This window comes from Apiospora kogelbergensis (genome assembly GCF_038363985.1).
Source record: "Apiospora kogelbergensis strain CBS 113332 chromosome Unknown utg000007l_segment0_segment0, whole genome shotgun sequence".
NCBI lineage: Eukaryota > Fungi > Ascomycota > Sordariomycetes > Amphisphaeriales > Apiosporaceae > Apiospora > Apiospora kogelbergensis.
Genome location: NW_027117424.1, coordinates 1,649,867 through 1,673,794, shown reverse-complemented (window position 1 = coordinate 1,673,794; position 23,928 = coordinate 1,649,867). Strand labels below are relative to the sequence as shown.

At 52.7% G+C, this 23,928-nt stretch overlaps 7 protein-coding genes across 7 annotated transcripts; 4 read left to right on the top strand and 3 right to left on the bottom strand.

The window, feature by feature from the left end:
* Window positions 1-4,953: 4,953 nt before the first annotated feature.
* On the top strand, window positions 4,954-6,113 carry PG998_010876 (uncharacterized protein; the record flags this gene model as incomplete). Its single annotated transcript, XM_066877692.1, has 2 exons — window positions 4,954-5,061; window positions 5,319-6,113. The coding sequence occupies 2 exons, from the start codon at window positions 4,954-4,956 to the stop codon at window positions 6,111-6,113; spliced, it is 903 nt and encodes a 300-aa protein (XP_066726746.1).
* A 639-nt stretch (window positions 6,114-6,752) lies between these two features.
* PG998_010875 (uncharacterized protein) lies at window positions 6,753-7,033 on the bottom strand (the record flags this gene model as incomplete). The annotated part of the gene is made up of 2 exons (XM_066877691.1): window positions 6,753-6,859; window positions 6,952-7,033. 2 exons carry the CDS (start codon window positions 7,031-7,033, stop codon window positions 6,753-6,755), a joined length of 189 nt encoding a protein of 62 aa, XP_066726745.1.
* A 70-nt stretch (window positions 7,034-7,103) lies between these two features.
* On the bottom strand, window positions 7,104-8,888 carry PG998_010874 (glycerol: H+ symporter; the record flags this gene model as incomplete). The annotated part of the gene is made up of 3 exons (XM_066877690.1): window positions 7,104-8,447; window positions 8,500-8,567; window positions 8,633-8,888. The coding sequence occupies 3 exons, from the start codon at window positions 8,886-8,888 to the stop codon at window positions 7,104-7,106; spliced, it is 1,668 nt and encodes a 555-aa protein (XP_066726744.1).
* A 913-nt stretch (window positions 8,889-9,801) lies between these two features.
* On the bottom strand, window positions 9,802-10,788 carry PG998_010873 (uncharacterized protein; the record flags this gene model as incomplete). The annotated part of the gene is made up of 1 exon (XM_066877689.1): window positions 9,802-10,788. One exon carries the CDS (start codon window positions 10,786-10,788, stop codon window positions 9,802-9,804), a length of 987 nt encoding a protein of 328 aa, XP_066726743.1.
* A 3,056-nt stretch (window positions 10,789-13,844) lies between these two features.
* PG998_010872 (alcohol dehydrogenase GroES-like domain-containing protein) lies at window positions 13,845-16,827 on the top strand (the record flags this gene model as incomplete). The annotated part of the gene is made up of 6 exons (XM_066877688.1): window positions 13,845-14,014; window positions 14,065-14,903; window positions 14,986-15,007; window positions 15,802-16,319; window positions 16,428-16,512; window positions 16,569-16,827. The coding sequence occupies 6 exons, from the start codon at window positions 13,845-13,847 to the stop codon at window positions 16,825-16,827; spliced, it is 1,893 nt and encodes a 630-aa protein (XP_066726742.1).
* Window positions 16,828-18,268: 1,441 nt separating this feature from the next.
* Window positions 18,269-20,060, top strand: PG998_010871 (transcription factor IIA- alpha/beta subunit; the record flags this gene model as incomplete). The annotated part of the gene is made up of 4 exons (XM_066877687.1): window positions 18,269-18,388; window positions 18,937-19,203; window positions 19,256-19,923; window positions 19,976-20,060. 4 exons carry the CDS (start codon window positions 18,269-18,271, stop codon window positions 20,058-20,060), a joined length of 1,140 nt encoding a protein of 379 aa, XP_066726741.1.
* A 609-nt stretch (window positions 20,061-20,669) lies between these two features.
* Window positions 20,670-21,843, top strand: PG998_010870 (uncharacterized protein; the record flags this gene model as incomplete). Its single annotated transcript, XM_066877686.1, has 3 exons — window positions 20,670-20,748; window positions 21,116-21,438; window positions 21,514-21,843. 3 exons carry the CDS (start codon window positions 20,670-20,672, stop codon window positions 21,841-21,843), a joined length of 732 nt encoding a protein of 243 aa, XP_066726740.1.
* Between the last annotated feature and the right edge of the window lie 2,085 nt (window positions 21,844-23,928).

The following is a 23,928-nucleotide window of genomic DNA, read 5'->3' as shown; positions in this document are numbered from 1 at the left end:
GGTAGGATAGGTCGAACCGGCCAACGACAACTTGTTCTCCCGAGGGTAGGGATTAACTGCACGATGGGCGGTAAATGGGAGTTGGAGTCGACTTTGGGACACCCTGCAAAGCCCTGGCGCAGATATACACAACTGCTAACAAGTGACGGAATAGTACAGCTTCGGACGTGAAAATGACTGTTGATAGCGGCACAACTCGGTGGTGGTTTCGTGGTATCGGATAATATATCGTTATGGTAATTGATCGACCTGGGACTATAGTGCGTGCGTCGGTGCGTATATGAGCCCCGAGAAACAAGTGCAGATCACCGCAGGGGGGCTCCTGGTATATTTCGTGCTGTGGAATGCCGATATCAAGGCTGCTCCAGCCAACTAAGCACCGCCATTCGAATGCGCGCTGGAATTAAAAAGTATGGCAGGCGAGAAAGTGCAGCGGCCGTGGCGCCCCTGTTCGAGGTTGAGAGTAACTAAGCCACACGCAACGACTCCGGGAAATATCTAGTAGCTGGTGGGTGGTGGGTGGTGTATGGTGGTGTATGGTGGTGGGGGTTAATAGAGCAAGGAAACAATATAGAACGAGTGACTAGAGCGAGATTCTCAATGGCGTATGGGGAGGATGAAGCCTCGGTACCGTTCACTAATTGCAAGTGTGAGCAGGATCCTGAATCTCTAAAGAGAAGACGAGATGGACCAAATGGGCACGAAGGAGAAGAGGAAAATGCAGGAGTGAGCAAAGGAGAGGAAATCAAGCAGCAACAACAACACCGCCCCCGGGAGACAAGATGATGGGGTTTGTCGCTTGGCACCTAAGTAAGGTAGAGAGGTAGGTTAGGTTACATACCTAGAGAACTAGCTGCAACTCAGCTACAATACAAATGGGAACTTATTAAATCGCAGGAGCCGAAGTAGACACAATCCCGGGTGAGACGGCGGGCAGGCGGGCTTGGGTGACAAACAGTTAATAGAAGAAATGACAGGCCATATCATATTCAAACCCAGGCTAGCTATTCCACTTACCACGTATTGCACCAACCCCCATGATCCATGAAGGGACTCCATCCATCCATCTTTATGGATACAGGCTGGCGTCAATCTGTACCTGGTGATGTACCTCGCCCTTTTGTTTTTGTTTCCCCCTCGTGTACACCGTACTTCCCTAGCCTCCCTACCTGCCCCGAGTATATCGTAGCGAGTAGAGCAGGCAAAGCAGGCAAAACAGGCAGACGAGGCGGCATGGGCTGCGCACCTTGCACCTCTTTCTCAACCTTCTTCAACAGCAGCGCAGTCTTTCTTTTCGGATCGTCTTTCTACGGACATCATCGCCCAGTGCCACTTACGAAGAGACCATTCCTCTTTTCGATAGACCCTTGACCTGTTCAGGACACTGGGCGGCCCGGGTGGCTTGGAGTTGTGTGCGCCTAGTCCCCTCTAGCGAGTCTAGTGTCCCTGAGCCCCTGGCCGCCCGTGGCTGCTCCACCCCAATAGCGCCAAAGTGTGAGCCAGCGCGTGCCAGCGGCTCTAGAAGGCCAGTGGTAAAGTGGTTTTTTCCCACCGACTCCTCCGGGCTCGATACCCAATGTCCACAAGATTGGTCAATTGGAACATTTGAAAGGACTTCTTTCCTTCTCGATGCTGTCCCGGACTCTCCTTTCCCCGAGTCCTCTTCCCCCCTGAGCAGAGGATCCCTGGAATCTGGACTGCCACTTAACGACACAGCCTGCCTGCCTGGCCTTTGGATCGATCGAGGTCTATGTTTGATTGTGTTGCAGAGTTCAGCGAATTGGAATCAGACTTCCTACACATCCTACATCCACGTGCATATTCCAACAACCAACGCTCCCAGCCCCCCCTCCCTTCTCACTTAGCGTCATGGCCCCCCTGTGAAGCCCGCTCTAAACGGCCCTGAGTCTGCGGGATTGAAAAGCTTCACGCTTCAAGGTCCCAGAGGCGCGTGCTGTTCCTCCTACGCGCACAGTCTGTGAGTCAAGCCCTACAACCGCCGAACAGAATTGATGATACTACATACTATACTCCATACTACCACCTGCATATCCCGCCCATGCTTGAATGCGTTCTGACAGGAGTTTATCATGTTGTTGCTGGCCATCCGCAGGAACTTTAAAGCGGTGACAGAGAGATGGGTATAAAAGGTTCTCTCACTCACATGCACCCTAGCACATGCATGTACAACGCATTCTACATACATAGTACTCCGTAGTTGGAGGTAAAGGAAGTAAGCATGTACCTTCGCTACATGGCACACAGCCAATACATTGCCCAAATGGATGCGCCCAACCGCCCAGGCACGAGGCTGGATTGCCGAAGATGTAAGATGCTGCAGCATAATAATTTCCCGTGCCAGGTCCCATACTTTACTTTTCCATGGATGAACGCCTCCGAAGGTCTACATATGGCGATGACGGGCGAGTTGCCAGAGCCTAGTTGATCTCTTTTCTTACTTGCTCATGAAGACTAGTTACTCCGTACATCAATGCTCATTGCCAGCGACGCAAACACGAATATGCACTAACTGATTAGGTTTCAGGTCAGCTCATATCAGCTCGCACAAAAGTAGCTCGCTCGCTCAAGTGACGTTATATGGACGGACTTACCTAACACACTCAGAAGTTACAGGTTGACCTCGCCCTGCACCTGCAACCTGACACCCTCGCGCCTCTTTACTTTTTGGGTCCACACGGACGACAACCAACGGGGAGCAGAGCGGGTCTCCCTCCGTGTCCTGTCGATATCCGAGATTCTTAGCGAACCGTTATATTGACCTTTGTTTTGACATTGACGAATTCACCACCCTCCGTGATTGTTATCTTCGCTGCACGTACGGAGCACTGAATGCATTGATACAATTACCGGACAGATGGAGACCGTCATCATTGTTTTGCTCTAATCAGCTTGCTATCCATCGTGTTTGCCCGACGCAAATAGTGGCCAATATTTGCAAGTCCCGTTGCTTGCAAGCTCATTTACTTCTCCCAATAGTGGCACAGGCCCCGGAGAGGCCCCACAACACAACCCCCGAAGCCGTTGGTTGCTACGTTAGGTCACCATCAGGCCTTTTGGTTGATCATCAAACTGCCGACTCATGCTTTGCCCCTATTCTTCCTCGCACAGTCGCCAAGAGAGCAACCCTTCAATAAGAACGGATTCGCAGATGCTCTGTGATTGTCGTCCCTCACCACTGCCGTCTGGAAAATCCTGCGGGATTGGGGATTGGGCCTGATGCGATATAAGGAAGCTGCCCACACTGATCCTGCCTGTCAGCACCCTACTTTGACAGCGTCGGGCTCCGTACACTCCACACGAACCTGCTATCGAGTCCGGGTTCTGAGTTTACTCCCTGGCCATTTTTCGATCTTGTCAACCTTACAACATTCTTGGTTGAATGGCGTTCTGTTGGTGCGTAAAGGCTGTGTCTCGTGGAAAATTGCCCATGACTAGCATGTTTTTGTCCCACTACCCGCCTGGGTGATAATGTAGTAACCGGAAAGGCATGAGTGTCAAGTGTCGACCTTCAGTGGCACTGGAACTTGCAGGCGCCGGCGCGCGATATTTTACTATGGAGGCGAGCTTGATGAACACCCGAAGGACGGTGGTGTTTCTAGCGGGGTGGTTGCAATCTTTTTCTATTCTTTCTCCCCTCTCTCCCTCGGCATGAATTGGCATCTGCGCGCCCTCACTCGGCCGGTTTTACCACCTATTCTACCGAACAGCCACGCGAGGAAACGGCTTACTTCTCTGCTAAGCATCGTGTCAGCCAGTATTAGTTCAACGGGCACCTTAAGTGAGACGCCGTAGTCGCCGTGCCGAATACCTGGGAGCGCTTCCCAGTAGTCGCGACATGGTGCCGGATTTGCGGGTTGGCCGCAGGGGCTTGAAGGATAATCCACATTGCCTTCACGGTTTCACCGACTTGGGGATATGTCATCTATTAGACGCATGTCATGGGGAATCTGTCGCAGGGCAAACCTTGTATGACATACTTGCAGACGGGATTCCAGCAAGCACGATGTGCTTTTGCCGGAGCCGAAAGTCAGGAACTTAGTGGCTGTGCACTATGCTCCGTATAATAAGTGCATGCATGTAATAATACACTGTCGGTGACTTTTACAAATCGGGAGCTGCCCATGGAGACATGCTGGGGGAGATATACATATAGAAGATCACATATCATTGGCAACCTCACGATTTGCCCAAGCCTCAAGCACTCAAGTGTGCAGAAGTGCTACGTAGATCCGCCCATATCTCCGTGACATGGGGGGGGTGAAGCCCGCGCTGCGAGGTCTAGCAAGGAAGGAACCAGGTAAGCAGGTCCCTGGAGAGTTGTTGCCCTGACTGAGTGGGCCGTGACAAATGAGACTTGGCTATTCTCGGTCACCTTTGCGCCAAAAAGTCCCATGGTGTTGCCGCGTTCGTGCTAGGCCAAGCCTAGATCATCATGAACAAATGCCCAGCCGGCCAGCTGAACGGGGAAGGGTGGAAGGGAAGGAAGAAGAGGGAGAAGAAGCAAAAACGAAGGAAATCCGAAACAACCTGCCCCTCTATACCACCAAACTCGTGGTGAATAGAACGAAAGCGAGACATGAACCAGCAACTACTACTAGAGTAGTGTCCGCCTGCAAACTCACGCACGACCGTTTCTTGTCAATCTTTACTTGCGCGCGCTGTTTCCCATTCTGTCGGGACTGCCATTTCGTTTTATGCGCGCCTGTGCCCGTAAGATCTAGAGTCGCTCGCTCCCTGCTTTCTTTTCGCTTCCTCCCCTCCCCCCCCATTTTACGGCGCAGCGCAGCGTGCCTGAACCCGAACGACGACAGACGCATCTCTCCCAGGGTCGACGACTTCGCGCCAGGCGTGATTGGGGATCTTCGGCTTACAGAATCGGCATACGTACACATTTGGAGCCACCAAAGTAGAGTACAACAGCGTCAAAATCCAATGGCAAAGGCTTTTAAGTTCGGAGACGATCCCTGGGATCCGTCGCATCGGTTCGAGACGTCGTGGCTGGTGTCGCCCTACGTCTTGTTCGCCGTTAGAGCAATCATTGTACGTGGAAAGCAGGAGTGGCAAGATGGCCCCCGACATTACATGTGTTTTCGGTTGGCGAAACGGTCGCCAAGGCTGAGCGCAATCCCCCGTGATTCTGGGGGTTTGCGATCGGGATCTGACGATCTAGGCTATGGCTTGCTAGCGTTTCGCAGAACTGTGGTTGTTGACCTGTGCCATGTGTCGCCACAAGCCGACGTAATTTTTGTGAATCATTATGCTGACCTTTGTGCTCTCCTTCTTTACTTGTCATACAGTCGCTCTATGCTTTCACGACTATCTTCTTCGTGCTGGGTTGGCAGTGTACACACCCGGGTAAAAATGTGGCCTACGCCTGTGAGAACTCGGCCTCCAGCTTTTCCTTCTTCACGCACCTCACGTACTGGGGCCTCGCCTTCTACTTCTTGGTAGCCTCGGTCCACACCTTCACCTACGCGCGCTGGCACGTGGCCCTGCTGGACAAGTGGCCGCGCCCCTTACAAGCGCTGCACGCCTTCTTCTACAGCACCATCACCTGCTACCCGTTCCTGGTCACGGCCGTCTACTGGGGCCTCATCTACGGCGCCCTGCCCGGGTGGTTCCCGACGGCCTTCGGTGCCTGGAGCAACATCGCCATGCACGCCATGAACAGCCTCTTCGCCCTCTTCGAGATCGTCATCCCGCGCACCAACCCTAGCCCCCTCGTCCACATGTTCTGGCTGATCGTGGTGCTCGCCCTCTACCTCGCTCTCGCCTACGTCACCAAGGCCACCAAGGGCTTCTACACCTACGCCTTCCTCGATCCGAGCCTCCAGAAGAACGGCCTCGTTGCCGCCTACGTCTTCGGCATCGCCGTCGCTATCCTCATCGTCTTCATGCTCGTCTGGGGCCTCGTCTGGACCCGCCGGTGGCTGACGGAGAGCAAGATGGGCATGGAAGGCAAATTCGCCAAGGGCGGTCGTCCCATGGCCACAAGCCATGTCTCAGCCTGGCAAGACGATCGGGGCGACCAACACGAAATGGTCAGCACGACAAACTTTGCTAAGCACAGAAACTCGGCGCGATTTTCGTAACGATGAGGCCGGAAGCCATAGGGGGTGGTGCCGAGGGGAAAAATGAAAGGAGATGATTGAGTGAGTGTATGTAATATTGTGAGCATGTTAGAAAGGCGTTATGTGGCCGCGCTTGGGGCTTTACGCTTAGAGGGGTTTTCCGTCTCAGGGGGTTGGTTGGCTGGTTTGCATTATACAACGGCTTTCTTTCGTTTTATCTCTCTGCCCCTAACTTAATTGGAACGGATGGGCTGTTTGTTTTACTGCCCGGATATCGTATATACCCCGTTTGCGCGATGCGAATTCACTTGCTTGCTTGGTCACAATTGTTGTAAATTCATATACCCTGTTAAAATAAAGTTACGTTGTGTTTTGAGCTGTCCGTTACTTGGTGACAAGCTGTTAATGGTAAAAAACCGAGTATGACATCAATTCAGAATCACCATGTATCGAAAGCTCAGGCTGTTCACTCGCGGAGCTGTTTAGCAGACGGACCAGTCAGGAACGTGGAAAACATAAATACATATTCAGGGGGTATGCTCTCCACTGTATAGAAATACATAGTACAGCTATCACATTATTTACTGATAATGTGTGCATTCGCATTTCAAACACGAAGCACCCACCAACGCCGCCTTACCGTCCCCGACCTTCTGGTATTTAACCCTTCGTCATGATTCCTCGCCGAAGTTCGGATTCGCGGACCTCTATCATAAGATGGCAGCCACAGAAGAGTGCGGCGCAGGCAGATAGGAAGAATGTGAAGCCTTTGCCAGTTGTTAGCAAGAGGGTATGCCAAATCTATTAAGACGATGGGATTGATGCCGCATGCCTGTGGAGAGAGAGAACGGAGACTTACCGAATAGATCCTTAAACATTCCTGCCACCACTTCCCGGAACCCATCCAGGCCGAACGCGAAACCGATCAAGTTCGCCGCCATCATCATCATAATGTTGAAAACAGAGCCACAAGCTTGGCCCATACGATAAACATTTGGCCAGTTTTCGAATTTACGGGCGGGGGAAGAACACTCGTCCAATCATCTCGGGCAACATGAATAGCACGATGAGCCAGCCCCAGACCAGCAGGTTCAGCTGGATATCGTGCCAGAGCGCAACGAAGGTGAACGTCAAGACGTAATTGGCGATAGAGCGAATTGATGATGTCGTATTTTTGAACGACGAGCCACCCAGGGGAATATACAGATATCGCGTCAACCATCGGTTGTAGGATCGGTGCCAAGATCGCCAGAACGCAAATGTGCTGTAATTGTTACTCACGCACCGCAGCATGTTCTCTGGAGGGTCGACGCCGTCGATCAGCGCCCACAGACGGAACAGCCGCCACGGTAGCAGTAACTTAAGCCAGATCATATGCAGGTTGAAGTACGAGAGCACGCTGAGCTGTGCCGTTGAGTATTCATCCCATTTGGGCTTAGACTTTCCAATGGCTTGGACGTAGTCGAAGTGCAGCATCATCTCCATAGCCAATAGAGTACCCAAAAACCGAACACCGTAGCGGATAGTTCGCGATGTTTCAATCGTAGCCGGTCGATAACGCAGTTGCGAGATGAAATCATTGAACGTCAGGATTGGGCCAGTAAGGTATAGGGGCGCATAGATGGCGTAGGCGACATAGTTGCGGAAGCTGAAGTCTTTGGCCTGTGCTGGGATCTTGATACGCTCACGTTCGCTTAACGACGAGGGATCGAGCTGCTTCTTCTTGGGTCCATCAGGATTGGTTGTGTCATAGTAGAGGTCATGGAAACTTACCTCGACAGGGCTATAGCTTCTGCGGTCCAGACTCCAATAGTAGTCCATGTCAAAACTTATGAGTCGGAGCACGGTAATGTTGAAGAGAATCTCCCATCGGCTCATGAGGCCCCCGTAGCTGTCAAGCCAATGCCCCCAAACAATAAACGCCGACGGGTCGCTGACCAGCGACTCATGGGCCCGGCCAAACAGCTGAGTAGCTACCACACCAAACTTGAACCCCTTGGTCATTTCATTGGCGAATAATATACCGATGTTGAATGTCCATGCCGCGGTTGGGATGTATTTTCGCGGCAGTGTGGTGGCAAGTTGATAATTGATATACAAGATAGTCAAGACCTTGAATGCGGATATCCCGTGTAAAACGACGAGGAAGATGATGGCGAAGACATAATCAAAGGAGGCTCGTTGATCCAGCCTCAAGTCTGCTTCTTCAAGAGTTGGCCGGGCTGACGGGCTACCCGACGACACCGGGTGTATTATCGAATTGTATAACTTTCGCAAGAGGGGGTGGAATACGAGCAGGGACGCCAAGTAGGGCCCATTCGACCGAAAGGTGTGGTATTGCGCATCGGAAGTGTCCTGTGCGATGTCAGCGGCGGGTCGCCAAAGGGATTATGGGGGGAATGTCTACGATTTTGCGCCCAGCTATCCATCCCGGAGACAGGAAGCGTTCAATGCTCTTGTAGTGAGGGTTCGTCGCTATACGATATGCAATTTGTCAACCCTGAAGCACAGATGGGAAGATTCGGCGCGCGGGTGCCTACGTGAGGATACATCATACGCCACCCAGAGCATGTAGGGGATGACATAGCTCAGGATGACATAGTAGAGAATGAACTCGGGTGATCGCCATCTCGAAGGTTTCGTCCTGCCACTGTACCTGGCTGCTCTTTCCTGGTTTGCTTTCGTATCGTGTCGCGATTCTATAATGGTTTTGTAAGGCTCGGTAGAGTCGGTAGTGAAGCGGGTGTCGAGAGTGTCGAGCTCGTAGAGACTACTGAGAAAGGATAAGACACCCATTGCGACGAGGCGGGCGTGTCAGAAAGAGAGCGTGAACAATTAGTCGAAGGCCAAGCAATTGAGATTATGCGCAGGCCATCGAGTGAGAAGAGAGAAAGAGAGAGAGAGGGGGCAGAATATAGACCGTAGGCCTTCCTATTCCATGTTTGTTTATTTGAAGAAAGGAAAGGTTGACGTCGTACTGGCACCCCCAAATCAGAAGGCCTTGTTGACAGATGCGATTCTAGTTATTCTTCCTGGACACACAAACATGAGATTCTCACTAGGGTGGGCAGTAACCTGCCCGCCCAGAACTGCCAATTCAGCATGTTTCTAGCCATCCAGTGGATCCAACGGACCCCCACCACCTAAAAAAGGTGTGCCTCGGAGCGAGGTGAGCATGCTTACCTGATTTTGTTTATATATATCGACCCCTAGATCTAGTGATATCGATATTGCATTACTATGGACACGTACATGGCATACTTTACCACACGGGCTCAATTCCCACATACCTCTACCTAATTCTTGAATATATTTGCATGAAACTACTTTTCCAGGTCAGATTCAGTCCCCATTGCCAATACCGAGGCAACTAAAACTGGGCTGCCGCATGCTCAGGCAAACAACATCATTGATGGAATCGGGTGGCCTACGATGCCCATACTTTCATCTCATGTCGTAGGATGATTAACGAATTATAGTATTAGCTGATCAAGTCATGATGGGGACATCACGTCGTGTATAGCGGCCCCTGACAAGATAACTAAGGAAAGCCTTGGCTCCGAGAAATCAGTCCAGCCGCTGGCGCCACGCATGGCAATCCGGCTTGAAGCCACCCTGGAAACTGATATAACTGAGCCCAAACAACCAGATCTCGTGGTACTCGGCGTCCGGCCGGCCTCGCCACCTTCGGAAGCCGAACCACGTGTCATCACATGTATCGCAGAACCCGATGGAGTCTTTCATGTCGCAGCATCTCCCCTCTGATTCCCTTCCGCTTCCCTCCTCGCCGCCGTGCCCGGAGCGGCCTAGGGTGGCGGCCACTGAGACTCTGGCAGCCGCCTTCGGCCTCGTGCAGGTACGGACAGCTAATGGATTCGGCGAGATCGACAATGCGCTCGCTGTTGATGTTGACGTGGCCGCAGATACAGTTGGTGGATGCGGCCTGGAGCAGATCGAGCTTCTGGCGCAGCTGGCGGACGAGAAGGGGCTCGCCAGCAGGCACAATACAAACGAGCTCCTCAAAGTAGGTCGACAGCATGACGGCGCCGTCTTCCTCGATGCCCACACTCACCTGCGGCATCATGGCCTCATCGTCGAGCCGCGCGCTGCGGTCCAGGTGGTGTCGCGTGCCCTTGAGGTGGCTCTCGTCCTCGCACCGCAAGATCACGCCCGCTGTCGTCGTTGATAGTTGCGTCCGGGGCAGCGCTTGCTCGATCGCCCCGAAATTGATGCGCTGGTGCCGGCACAGGCTGAATGAGCCCTCACGCCCCAGACACAGCCGCTCATGGTCCCGAGCGGCTCGCTGCCACGGCGAGAATTCGTTTCGCGCGTGTGTCGTCTCACAGCCGCTGCAGTAGTCGGAAGGCTTCGGAATGAACGAGTGCCTGGAAGAAATAGAAATGCCTGCCGATTCGGCGGCAGGCGGAGAGTATACCACTGGCGGCAACAGGGCTACGTCATCTTCTGGTATCGCGATCTCCTTGGGTGCGTTTTTTGGCTGGAGATCGGGAACGGGTAAAGGTTCCAGTAGAAGACGCAGAAGTGTTCTGACGACGCCACTTGCCCGTTCTTGAGTTGGAGCTACCTTTGTTGAGATCCGAACTGGAGATCTCGGCCAGGACGTCTCCGTAGGATCGAGGCTTTGTGGCCGCAGACCTCGCGTCTTTGCGCGGCGGTGTAGCGCTGTTGCCACCATCCCGCTGGACGAATATGACACTGCTACGCCGATTAGGAATTTGCGAGACTTTGCTGCCGAGTAAATTGATGAGGGATTCCATGGTAGTGATAGGCTAGCAGTCCCATGCTGAGGCTTTGGGAATGTCTACCCGGGAAGCTGAGGCAAAGAGAGAGAAGGGTGGTAATAAACATTGTAAGCGAGTCGCGAGCGCGGTAATCTCAGCGAGTGCGATGATGCATCAAGTCGTGGGGTCCAGGGGGACGTGTGAAACTATGTAAACTCTATATGACTTCAACATCTCTAGTGCAGCGCCGCACTCAGACAATGCAATACAAGTAGTTTATCATCATCTCCTCACATTGACATCTATCTGGGAATTTGGGATGTTGCAGGTGCTATGCAGATTGGGACGGCTAATGTTAAGATCTATCCCATCACCAACAAATTCCTCAAGATGGAAACCACAAGAGCAAGCAACCTGGCGCAGAATCAACCAAACCATAATGCCAGTCATTGTTTGTCTTACTTCATGCCAACAAAGACTCACTGGCCGTCGATGATGCATTTAAGCAATCTCGGCAGATAGCTGTCATCGCAGGCTATCTACTAAACCAAATACACACGGCTACCCCGTCCTTATCTGAAAGGCGTCTTCAGTCTCATGCGGGCTTATTTCTGCGACCAATCTCATAGCTTGGTTGTAATCAGGCAGTTAGTTATTGGTCCAGTCGAGATCCGCAATAGATGTCGTAAAATACTCCATGCTGTATGGCTATACTACGTGCTAGACTTCCGAGTTGTCTGAGACTCTCATGCCGAGAAGTGTGCCTCTGATATAGCCCACCGACTGCAAAACAAAGGCAGTGCTATTTCTGTTCTTCAACTGCGTCACACTCAGCGCGGCAGAATACTTTCAGCAAGGCCCTACCGAAGTGGCAGCGGCATCCTGGGCGGCGATACGCGCTTGTACGGCGTTATTCTACATCGCCTCCAGTAAGTCATCCATGACGCGGATGAGAGTTATGCAAGCACGACTCTTGTGGCCGTTGCGGCGTTGGCCATCGCTGAGGCCATGCGGTTTGGCTACCTAGGCACCAGGGTCGTGATCCATTGTAATGGGCTCACGAATTTTATGCGTCGGTTAGGACCAGCGCAGTATCGCGATAGCCGGTTATCAAGATCCATAGTTATAGGCTTGATGGAAAATTTGGTGAGACACTACATTAAACATTGACTGGCGTTTTGTTGAAGAAGGCCTTTGGTCTTCCTAGTTCCCCTCCTTCTTTTCCTGCCGTATGACTACAAAAAGGCGATACTAATCATATTTGATTTCTCCTTTTCAGACGCGCAGTGCCATGTGTGGTAACAGCCTGCTCGGAGGGACTGGCTAACCACTCCCATTCTTCGACTCGCCGGGCTTTACTTACTGTCAGCTTGTCTATGTCGAGCTGGAGGCATTGATGTACCGGTGTGGCGCCCCCTCCCAGGATAGCGCGGCGTGTATCGACACGTGAATGGTGAAGGCAGCGTGCTCGACCTGGATGTGGTTTGTGTATTCGAGACCCTCCCAGTTGGCAGAGTAGCATGCCCCCTTAACAGCGAAAGCTCTGCTTTTTATATACTATTGTCATCAGATAAGTGACTAGCCACGCTAGTTGACTTGGTAGCCATTCGGTCAACTATATAATTAGTTATTATACCTAGCAGAGTAAATATTTTAGTTGTGGCTATACCAGTCATACTGGATATCCCTGGGCTCAACATTTTGGTATGATCTGGTGAAGGCGGCTCTTTTTGCTACCCAGAGGTCAGTGTCTTCCCTGCGAAGCTGTGCTTGGGTATAACGGCCTGTATAGACTGTTCTGCATGATGCCCGGGGCTTCTTGCTCACAGAAACGCATCGCTATTTACATTGTTGTTCTCATCCGCGGGTAAGCCCCATGCTAAGCAACACATATATCACTCGAGTTGTGCCGAGAAGGAATACAGGCCATATACCACCGTGGACGGCTTCCTTCACAACTGATATGTCGAGCTTGCATTTTTTGCACCTGAGCCAGGTCTCATAGATTAATGGAAGATGGGGGTGCGGGGAGGTCCATCACATACGAACATGGGCAACGCACAGTGTCTGGGCGACATCGACGCTTATAGTACCATGCCATATGTATGTTAACAAGTAAGTGGTGATCACGCCGTCTCGCCCACTGAGCATACATTGACCGTCAATACCCGAACAACATTGTGTACCCGGAACCCGTCAGGAGACCGTAATGCTTTGCAATCCAATACTTATGCTATTGGTGGACTTCGTCCAGCTTTTAGTCTGCGAAGTAGTGTTACACGAAGAAGCCGGATGCGATGAGCGGACCACGTGCAGAGGCTTCATAACGTGCGTGGTGTGGTGGGGTTTCACGACATGTAGCACTCTCCAGTGTCTCCAGTATCCGGTATCGTGACCATTGGTGGACTGGCGGGGACTCTCCAAAGTGCGGGCAGAAACTGCGGGGACTGCCGAACTCGCCCAGCGTCGCCATGGGCAGAACAGAGGCAGAAGACGGGGTGATTGGTGCGCTAGACGCATTCTACAGGGGGAACCCACCCGGGGATCTCTGCCCCGAAGCGTCATTCCTTCTCTCCCACAAGCCACCACTCACTACCCCACATACTGCCAGCAATATCGAGAGCCGCGTCCAATGGCTCGAATCCCTGGACCAGTCCATAGTCGTAGCGGGCTATTGCTCGCTGCACGGAACGGGAGTCTTCTTACAGTCTAGACTTGCCTAGAAATGTCCGAGGGCCGGCCGAATTCGCGACGCTGTTTCCCTGGTGCAAGGTAGTGTGGGAAAATCACAAACGGCAGCAGCTAGGGTCCAAGAAAAAAAAGGGCTCCTACCTTGGATATAATAATGAGAGGTCCCCTCCCCTCATTTCGAGCTGGTGGAACGGTGGGGAGACACGTAACTGACTGTCTCGCGTCTTCTTTCACTTCCACTCTTGCGCCAACACTTTTCTCCCGAATTCGAAGCCCAATTCTGCCCTGTACCGCTGCTGACACCGTTGCCGCGTTCGATATGAGCCCCGTGGAAGTCAAGCCGTCCAAGGCCAACATTGGTGTCTACACCAACCCGGCCCATGACTTATGGATCAATGAAGCTGAGCCCTCGCTGCAGAGCTTGGAGAAGGGCGATACGTTGCAGCATGGTGAAGTGACCGTTGCTATCAAGAGCACTGGCATTTGCGGGTAAGTGTCTCAAGCACCAGAGCAGTCAAGGCCGATTCTGACAGTAACAGGTCTGACGTGCACTTCTGGCACCACGGATGTATTGGTCCCATGATCGTCGAAGGCGACCATATCCTCGGTCATGAGTCTGCCGGCCAAGTCATTGCCGTGCATCCCTCCGTCACCCACCTGCAGCCTGGAGATCGAGTAGCCATTGAGCCCAACGTTATCTGCAACGAATGCGAGCCGTGCCTGACGGGCCGATACAATGGTTGCGAGAAGGTGCAATTCCTCTCGACACCGCCGGTTCCTGGCCTTCTGCGACGATACGTCAACCACCCTGCCATCTGGTGCCACAAGATTGGAGATATGTCATATGAGAATGGCTCCATGCTGGAGCCTCTCAGCGTTGCCCTGGCGGGCCTGCAAAGAGCTAAGGTTGGCCTGGGTGATCCGGTGGTCATTTGCGGCGCTGGCCCCATCGGTCTGATTACACTGCTCTGTTGCAAAGCGGCTGGCGCTTGTCCTCTTGTCATTACTGATATCGACGAGGGCCGGTTGAAATTTGCCAAGGAGCTATGCCCATCAGTCATACCACACAAAGTCGAGCGTTCAAGTCCCGAGGAGGCCGGTAAAGCTATCGTGGCATCAATGGGAGGCATCGAGCCGTCCATAGCCATTGAGTGTACTGGAGTGGAGAGCAGTGTCGCTGCTGCCATCTGGGCTGTCAAGTTTGGAGGCAAGGTGTTCGTGGTGGGCGTTGGCAAGAACGAGGTCAACTTTCCATTCATGAGATGCAGCACGAGGGAGGTTGACCTGCAGTTCCAATACCGATACAGCAATACCTGGCCCCGAGCCATTCGCCTGGTGGAGAACGGCGTGATTGACCTTTCCAAGCTCGTAACTCATCGTTTCAAGCTGGAGGACGCCCTTGACGCTTTCAAGACGGCAGCAGATCCCAAGACTGGCGCGATCAAAGTGCAGATTCAGAGTTTGGACTGAGAAAGGGTCTAGGTTCGGCAGTTATTGAAGTGAGAGCTCGGTATGGGGTGGATGCTATGGAGGTGGATTGCGGCTAGGTTTCATTCCCATCCTTGACGTTGAAGTTGGGGAAAGGGATCGATCGCGCTGAGACATGTATGCGCCTGGCTGGGTGTTGACGAAGAACGACCTGTAGACTTGACTTGAATGCGTCTACGGCATATATAGAGCTAGCTTCGTTATGCAAGGGCAAACAAGCAATTGAACGATTCTCCTTTGGCACGACATCACTCCAACCCGTGAGAAGCTGCACTTACTTACTTGCCCAAGACAAGATATTGATTGATTGCATGTGCTACAGCTGCGAGCAACGGCCCGCTGTAAGCAGATGACGATAACGAATTAGGGAGTGTTGGGCGTTGATTGGCCAATGCCACAGCCATTAGTGGGCTCGTCCACGGACGCCCTGGCTGCTGTTCAGTTCTAGGTTAGTCGGGCTTAGGTCTTAGCTCCAGCCGGGTAATGGTTCTTTTTTTGCCCATAGCCCCAAGCGTGAAATTCCGAACAGAACGAACGACCTGTGCTGCAGAGCTGTTTTTTTACCAGAGCTTCTTCAGTCCTTGTCGTCGTTGTTGTCGCCGTGTCTTGTTTCTTCCGCCCTCCTACTTTTATCCCGCCCGCCCTTAATCAATCGCTTTCCAGACATCCTGTCCGGAAACCGTCTGCGAGCCACCCCCTCTTTCGTCTTTTAATCCCGCACAATCAATTGACACCATGTCGTCAATGGCCCTCGCGCGACCCGCCATCCGGCAATCCGGAAACCTGAGCCGCATGGCCGCCCGACGCTTCCAGTCCAACGCCACGACGAAGGCCACCGAGGCTGCGAAGGACTCCGCCTCGAAGGCGACCGAAGCTGCGAAGGAGACCGCCTCGAAGGCGTCCGAGGCTACGAAGCAGTCGGCATCCAAGGCCACCGAGGCCACCAAGGCATCCGAGGCCACCAAGCAGTCTGCCTCCAAGACCACCGAGGCTACCAAGGAGACTGTCTCCAAGGCCACCGAGGCAACCAAGGAGACTGCCTCCAAGGCGTCCGAGGCTGCGAAGGAATCTGCGTCGAAGACGTCCGACGCTGCAAAGCAGTCTGCCGCAAAGGCGACCGAAGCTGCGAAGGAGGCTGCTGCAAAGGCTTCTGCTAGCGCTTCTGAATACGCCGCCAAGGCGCAACAGGGTCTTTCCAGAGTCTCTTCGGCTGCTGGTCCGGCTATCTCGGGCGCCGCAAAGGGACTTGCCAACTCCCTGGGCAAGGTTGGTGGACGAACGGGCAGAGTGGTCGGCTTCGCTGAGCGTACGTTGCAAAATCCCCAAACTGACAACGAGCGGGACCATCACATGCAGGCCAATGCGTGGCTGCAGATATCAGTCGATTGAAAAACAGAACTGACTAGGCAAATAGGACAAGTCCCTCAGGTTCTTTACTGGGGACGGGTTGGCTCCGAGCTCGCCAAGCTCGTCTTCCGCAACCAGAAGATGTCTCCTCCGTAAGTTTGGGTCTGCGGTTGTCGACTCGTGGCAACGTGACTGACCTTTATCATAGTTCCGTGCAAACATTCCAGAGCTATTACCAGAACATGTTGAACACCATCCGCAACCCCAGTGCTCTCGCGCAGACCGCCTCCAAGGCTTCTCAACAACCCGCGACCATGATGCAACAGCTCCGGAACGTCAACTCTGCCCAGCTGATCGCTGGCGGTGTTGTGGCTGCCGAGTGCCTTGGTTTCTTCACCGTTGGTGAGATGATCGGCCGCTTCAAGATCATTGGTTACCACGGCGAACATAGTGCCGAGCACCACTAAATATGACGACCGAGAGAGAAGGGATGATGTGTATACAGTATTTCCCAAGTAATTTCGAGACTCTTCCGACCGCACACTTGGTGGAAAACTAGACATAGCAAGTAGTAATGCTTGTTAAGGGGTTGTGAAACTACAACCGGCGAAGTCATGGACAGGTTCACTTTCCCGAGCGCATAGACTGGCATGTGTGGTCATCCTCGGACCAATGCCTTTGGGGGTTCCATTCTCACCGGGAGGAGCGACCGATCGTATCGATCGCCAAGGCCACACGAGTTCGACCTTGTATAGTTATTCCTTCTAGACCTTGAGCCCCCTCGTACTAGTTTCCTTTGTCATCCTGTACAATAACGAGGGCTGTAGAAGATGCATTTGGCGGGGAATAAAATAATCAGCATAAATGAGCTTGAACCAGTTCTTGCCTCTATATACCCACCTACTGTGATGGAGTAGCTCTTCGCGATATAGCGTAGGTTTCTGGGCATGCGTCTCCCTCAGAGAACGGAGAGCTGTGCATATACTCGGATTGCAAGCCACTCGAGAAGAGGACGCTTACATAACACATGGCCCAATGCTTCTGGAGCCTGTTGGTATAAATCTGGGGTAGTAGATTTGAGCCACTATGTGGTGTTGGCCAAGGATCATATCAGAAAGTTATTGTGCTTAGCGAAGTACATGTACTAGGCTGGGTGTTATAGCTTCCAGTCAAACTTGACGCGACGCAAGGGAATGAATGAGTGCCAAGTAGAAAACGGCATTCTTCAATTCAATGCAATGGCAACTTCATTCCTGATTAATAGGTAGGTAAACATCACGATTTCACCCAAGGGATGATGCACATGTCATTGAATGTTCGTTTGGGTTGTGTTGGCCTGTGCTTGCATCTCTGATAAGTACATAAAGCTAAGGAAAAGGAAGGAACCAGCCGGGGGTCAGTCACGTGTGCCGCCAGCCAATGCTTAGTTAGTTCAGTGGGAAGCTGTTGTAACTTAACCATCAACATCACACCGCAGAGAGTGAACTGGATCCCAACGAAAGCGAGAAGCGAACCCCGGCACTCCATCACGCCCAGCAACTGCCATTTTTGATATAAATTACGTTGCGATACCAAGCAAAAGCAGGACCAAGAGGAGTTTGACAGGCGCAGCGCTTGCGAACGAAGTGTTTCGAGGAGGAAGGGTCTGACTTGGTCCTCGAACTTCCTCATACCAACCTGCCTTACTCGTCGTCATTCACGCGCGTTTGGTCTTCGCCATCTTCGACGACGATACCTCACCTGTCGCATCCGACGTAAAATATCTAGACCAGCACTATAGACCCCATGCGCATGGAAGAGGAAGGAGCGTACTTGTGGAAGGAAAACCGGCCCTCACGTCGATAGCGCTACTTGCAGCATCACGCACCTCAAGACACCCTCGAATTCGACCCCAGCTTCTACTTCAACATGTCGAATTCGGCTGTGGGTAACGTCTATCAGCAGATCATTGCGGATGTCATCGAGGCGTCGCGGGTCGATTTGGAAGAGAACGGCGTAGATGAGAGCATTCTGGAGGAGTTGAAGCAGGTGAGCCTTTGATCCAACTTTCTGAGTCATTACCTCTCTTTTTTCCCTGGCTTGCAGCCGAGTATTCCTTCAACCCTGCCAGAAAAGCGAAACGGAGGAGAAAGCCATTGATACAACTGTTCTTCTTTTCACCCTTTTCCAATGGCGCATAATAGATGGAAGATGTTTGATGTCGCCGATGCGGGTTTCTTTTGGTTCCGACGAAATGCCTCTGCCAGCCGGTTTCCGGTGTTCTGAAGGGAGCGTCCGGTTCTAGCGAGACGAGGGGCCCAGGCTCTATTTGGGGCTTTTATGTGCCTGGGCTGTCCGCTAAAAAAGTCCCGACCCCATTGGAGCCTGGAGGAGTGAATGACCCTGACCCCGGTCTTGATTGGCCTGAGCATCAGTCACAGTCACCCATCATCCTCATCATCCATGCAACAACTTATCACGTGCTACCCTTTTTCTGTATCTCGCAAACATCTGCGCCCACCCACTTCCTCTCTTTGCACTCGAACTTCAGCTTCTTGTCTTCCTATAATGCCAACGACTAACTTTATTACGCATAGGGATGGCAGCGCAAGCTCACCGCCCAGCAGCTGGCTATTTTCCCCTGGGACCCTAAGCCAGACCCGCCTGCTCCTACTCAACCGCCTCCGGCCCCTGCAGCCAACAATGGGGGGAATCCCGTTAATCAAGGCTATATGCAGCAACAACATCAACAGCAGCAGCAACTGCAACAGCAGCAGCAGCAGGCATCTGCCAATGCTATGCCGTACTCTCCTGCACACACCAATCCTATGCCCGGCGACGCCCATATCAAGGCCGAGCCTGGCGTGAAAAATTGAACCAGGCCTTGATCCAGCTGGAGCTAGTAACCAACACCAGGCAGCGCCTCCGAATGATATCGTTCAGCAGCGTCTCGCCAACAACCTTAGAAATCAGTTTGGTGATAGAGCCAGCAACACTATCAAGAATTTGCAGGCTGCCGACTTGAGACAGGGTGCTCCTCAACACGCGGGCCAGCAGAGATCTCCTGGTCAGCCACCTACTCCAGCTCAGGCTCAGGCCAACGCCCAAGCCCAATACAACCAGAGCATGGCTGCTAGTGCTGCTCAGCATGTGCAGGGCCAGGCGGCACAGAACGGCCAGGGGGTCTACCCACCTCAGGTTGATGGAACCGCAGAGGAAACATCCTACTCTGGCGTCCTCATGCAGAAGGGCGCCGATGGAGAAACTACTGAGCTCGGGCGTGTTGAAATTGACCGCATGCTACATGCCGCCATCGAGGCAAAGGCCAAGAGCATGGAAGGTGGTGGCCTCATGTTGCCATTGAAGCGGGCTGGTCGGAAACACGCACCCAGCCAGCAGCTCTCCTCTGCTGGCTCTGGGCCTAGCCGATTTGATGGTGGAGATGACGAAGAGGATGACGATGAGGCCATCAACTCGGACCTCGATGATTCCGACGACAATGGCGATGAAGAGGACGATGACGAGGATGGTGGGCAGATCATGCTTTGCATGTATGACAAGGTCCAGCGTGTGAAGAACAAGTGGTAAGTTCCAAAGCCATTATGAATAACACTAGATGTCCTAACCGGTTCACAGGAAGTGCGTTCTCAAAGACGGCGTTCTCAGCGTTAACGGCAAAGACTATGTCTTCCACAAGGCTACCGGCGAATACGAGTGGTAATTGCTGGGTGGCTACGTTCCACTGCAGATTGTGCACAGCGGAAATAACAAATAGATCAACGTTTTGCCCTTGTGAAGTCATCTGTATGCCGCTGTGATTTGTTCGCCAGAGTTTGCGTACGTTATTCTTAGGGCTTCTTGGCTAATCTATCCATTTGTATGCGTTTGAGAGATGGCTATGTGCGTCTAAATCCTGCTCCCAGCAGCACCCCTATTCCACCCCCATTCAAGTTCAATTAGAGAATCATCACTTGATCACATCAGGAGATCGTCAATTCGCATCGTACATCTGATTTTCTATTGCGATATTGTGCCTGGACGGCTATAGAAGCACGCCTCGGGCCCGCCACACAATATGGCCCAGATGATTTTTCCCTCGTACAGCTACGGGTCTCTCCTTTGCAAAATGTGCGTCGATCACCCGATTCCCCCTTGCTCACTCCAACTTTGAGTCTGTCACTTATATATAAAGTTCGATTTTACGCGGCACTTAACAAGGTTTGCCTGTGTGAGTGTTACGTTGGTCCCTATAACCTCATGCGTGCAAACCGAAGACCGAACCCTCATGAGTGAACTTTTCGGGCCTTGGTAACCAAGAGTTACGCAAGTCATGTATGCGAATAGTCCCAATCACCCCTGGAAAGAAGTTACCGTGCGACGAACACTACCAGAGCCCCCCTATCCGATAAGTATGGGTTTCGACTTCTTGTTCATGGAGTGAAGTCATTCCAGCCATTGCTGCTCATCCCCCCACCCCCAGACCAATCGCTTTCTCCGAGGCTGTTATGAATATGAACCCATGAGATTGTTTAGAGAAGATCCCGTGGCTAGCTGGTTGGCAAGCTAGAGCGTTATATGATAAGTACACATATATGTATGTGTATAGACATATTTAATGGTCCCAGCCTGCCAATTTCTTGCTCTTGTTCATCACGAGCAGTTCCCATTATCCCATACCCAGGGTATTGATATCATCTGCCATTTGTCGTTGTTGTAGGTTCGATTGCTTCGCAAGATGACGGCACAAATCTGATAAACCATCCCCCACTACCCAAGGATCTGGAACTAAAACCGCTGACGCTGAAGACGCCGGCGCTGGCTCGGGGGTCATCACAGAGACAGTGCGGGCCCTGGACCTGGGAGTGCCCATCGTGGCCGTGGACAAAGCGCCAGGCATGGCCGAGTTCCTGGCTCGCAAGAACATCTTCGGCGTCACGGCGGTCTGGGCGGACGTGACGCAGATGGTGGGCCAGAGTCAAGATCTGGAGCCCGGGGCCGGGTTCACCCATGCTCTCGCCACCCTCGTCGTCCCGTTCTGCGGCGACCGTCAGACAGACCCGCTGCCCGAGGTCTCCCCGGGCCGTGATGCCGGGCGACGTGTAAGGCGCCTCCATCACGGGCGGCATTGTCGTCAGCGAACCTTGACTCAGGGCCTATACGGGGCTAGCCCCTAGACGCTACCGCCGGCGTGGGTGTCGGAAAAGGAGGTCGAGACCGGCATGCGGGCCATGGGGTTCCGGAACATCCACCCGGCTGCGCTACAGATCAAATCCCAATGGGACAGCGCCGACTACTATGTCTGGTTTTGGTTCGAGAGGGTGTCGTCCGGCCTTCCGGAAGGAGACGAGGGGATGGGAGGAAGAACTGGGCCGGGATCCCGACTAGGTGCGTCCCGAGGTCGAGAGCGTTACCCAGGAGCAGTTCGACGGAGCTCCGAGGCTGGGTTGCAATGTGGACATCGTCGTTGGGCGCAGACCCGTGTAGGCAGACTGCGTAGTATATAATTGAAGCAAACGGTGATACACAGTCTGCCTGCCCCTACATACTCACCTAAGAATTTGTTTGTTCTGAGATGTTTTGTCTTCAACGTCGTCATCTATCAAGGCCCATGGCAGCACACTGGACATCACGAGTTTATCATGCGCACTGAGCGGCTTGTTACTGTTCGTGAGACTACTAACAAGATACATAACCGCTGCAAAATCTCGATCTATTGGAGTCTAACCTGGATAGGCGACATCTCCCACGCAAACGCTGTTCGTGGTTATTGGCCTTTGTCATACCCTAATTCCTTGTGAAATAGTATCGTCGGTAGTTGGTCACATTGCCCGCCATGTATGTAGGACTTTATTCCGATACACACACAGCGGTAGCAATTCCTATTCGTTTTTGTTGTAGTCAAAGGGGGCCTCAATGGCCTTATACGCAACGATCAGCGCGCCGGGATGCTCGATTTGATCCGCCCAAGGCATAAACAAAGCTTAAGGACGTCCATTGGCACATCATGACTCGCGTAGTCCTCTTTGAATATGCAGGGGAAGGGGTTGCCCACCCTCCCTCTTCAAGTAAGTTGAGAGGGGCTCGGTTCATAGCCCTTGTGGTTTGTGTTAGCCCAATCGCAACCCGCATACACTCGAGGAGGTCTAACTTCACACGCATGTGAAATCTGTCCAAAGCAAAGGTGATTCATCGCAGCTCAACTAAGACCAAGGGGTGACCCTGCCCGGAACTAATGGCTGCCTTTCCACTCTCTCTTTGCATTGCTCCGAAGCAAATGACCACGGTCCGAGTAAGACGCTCTCTGTTGGACTGACTCAAGCTGCGTGTGGGTCGGCCGGCGTCGGTGCCCGTCGGCGATTCGCTGGCTATTTCGGCGCCTTACCAAACTGTCGGGACGGATGGGCAATGTGCGGAGAGGATGATCACCTCGAATAATTGTTAGGCTGACCGCTCCCTCCGTGAGACGAGAGGAGGGGGCTTTGCAATAGGCTAGCCATGAGTGACAGGTCATATATTCTCGTCGTCCCGTTTCTCACTTTCAACATGCGCAACGCATCATGTATGTCTGTGATCCTGATTCCGGGCTAGTCTCCGGCACTTATGTATGTAAAGGCATAAGAGCCGGTGGATGACAACAAACGTACTTGTTTCGTCATCCCTGGCCAAGGAGGCAGAGGGAAATTTGTGGAGTGGTATATTTTCCCCTTTCGGCGATATCCCGATGATATGGTTCAGAGATGCTACCTTAAGTAGCAACACGCTTGGCCATCCCTTGCCTTAGGAAACAAAGCTTGGCATTGAGGTCAGATTTGTACCCAATAGCAAGTCAACCTATAGAGCCGCCTTATGACGTGGATACACACTTGTGACGCTTGGCCTCTCCCTCCTCCTGGGGACCGGTCTGTCAGGTCCACCAGCCTATTCACCTCTGGTCCCCATCGGGGCAACCATAACGGGATGCTCTTTGGGCTCCTGCGCGACTGATTTAGATGAATAAAAGCCCAGTGGCGGATTTTGGATCCATGGGGGAGCGCTTGATACAAGCTTGCAGGGCGGTTTCCTTGGGGTATGAAATAGCGTGATCCATGCCGCCGGTAACGAATCACAGGGATTTACACAAGGGGGTGGTGCTCCAAACCCCTTCCAATCCCCCTTACTCCAGCCTGCCGGGGTCACACACTCTGTCTGGGAGGCTTGGTGCAGGCTCGGCCGATCGGATCACAGCATCGAGCCTGTTTGCTTGCTGTCATCGGAATCGTTCCGTGTTCAGAGATCTCGGATGCACTGGCGTACAGGCCCGCGTGTATTACATGCTGAACGAAGCGTTCCTCGAGGTAGACTTATCTGTTGGGAGATGGTTAATAGGGCCTCACCGGTCATGCATGACTCTTAGCCAAATACAGGTCGCCAGCACACTCCAACGAGGTGGTCTGGAGCGACGGCTTCACCTGACGTGTCGTTCTGTCAATAATCAGCACATGTACCTGAATTATTGGAAGCAAGTGACTTCTGTTGCAGTCCACCGGTGCTGCTTAAGGATGGTGCGCCTTTGATTTGAAACAGCTCGCTTATATGGCGAGCGAGTCGAT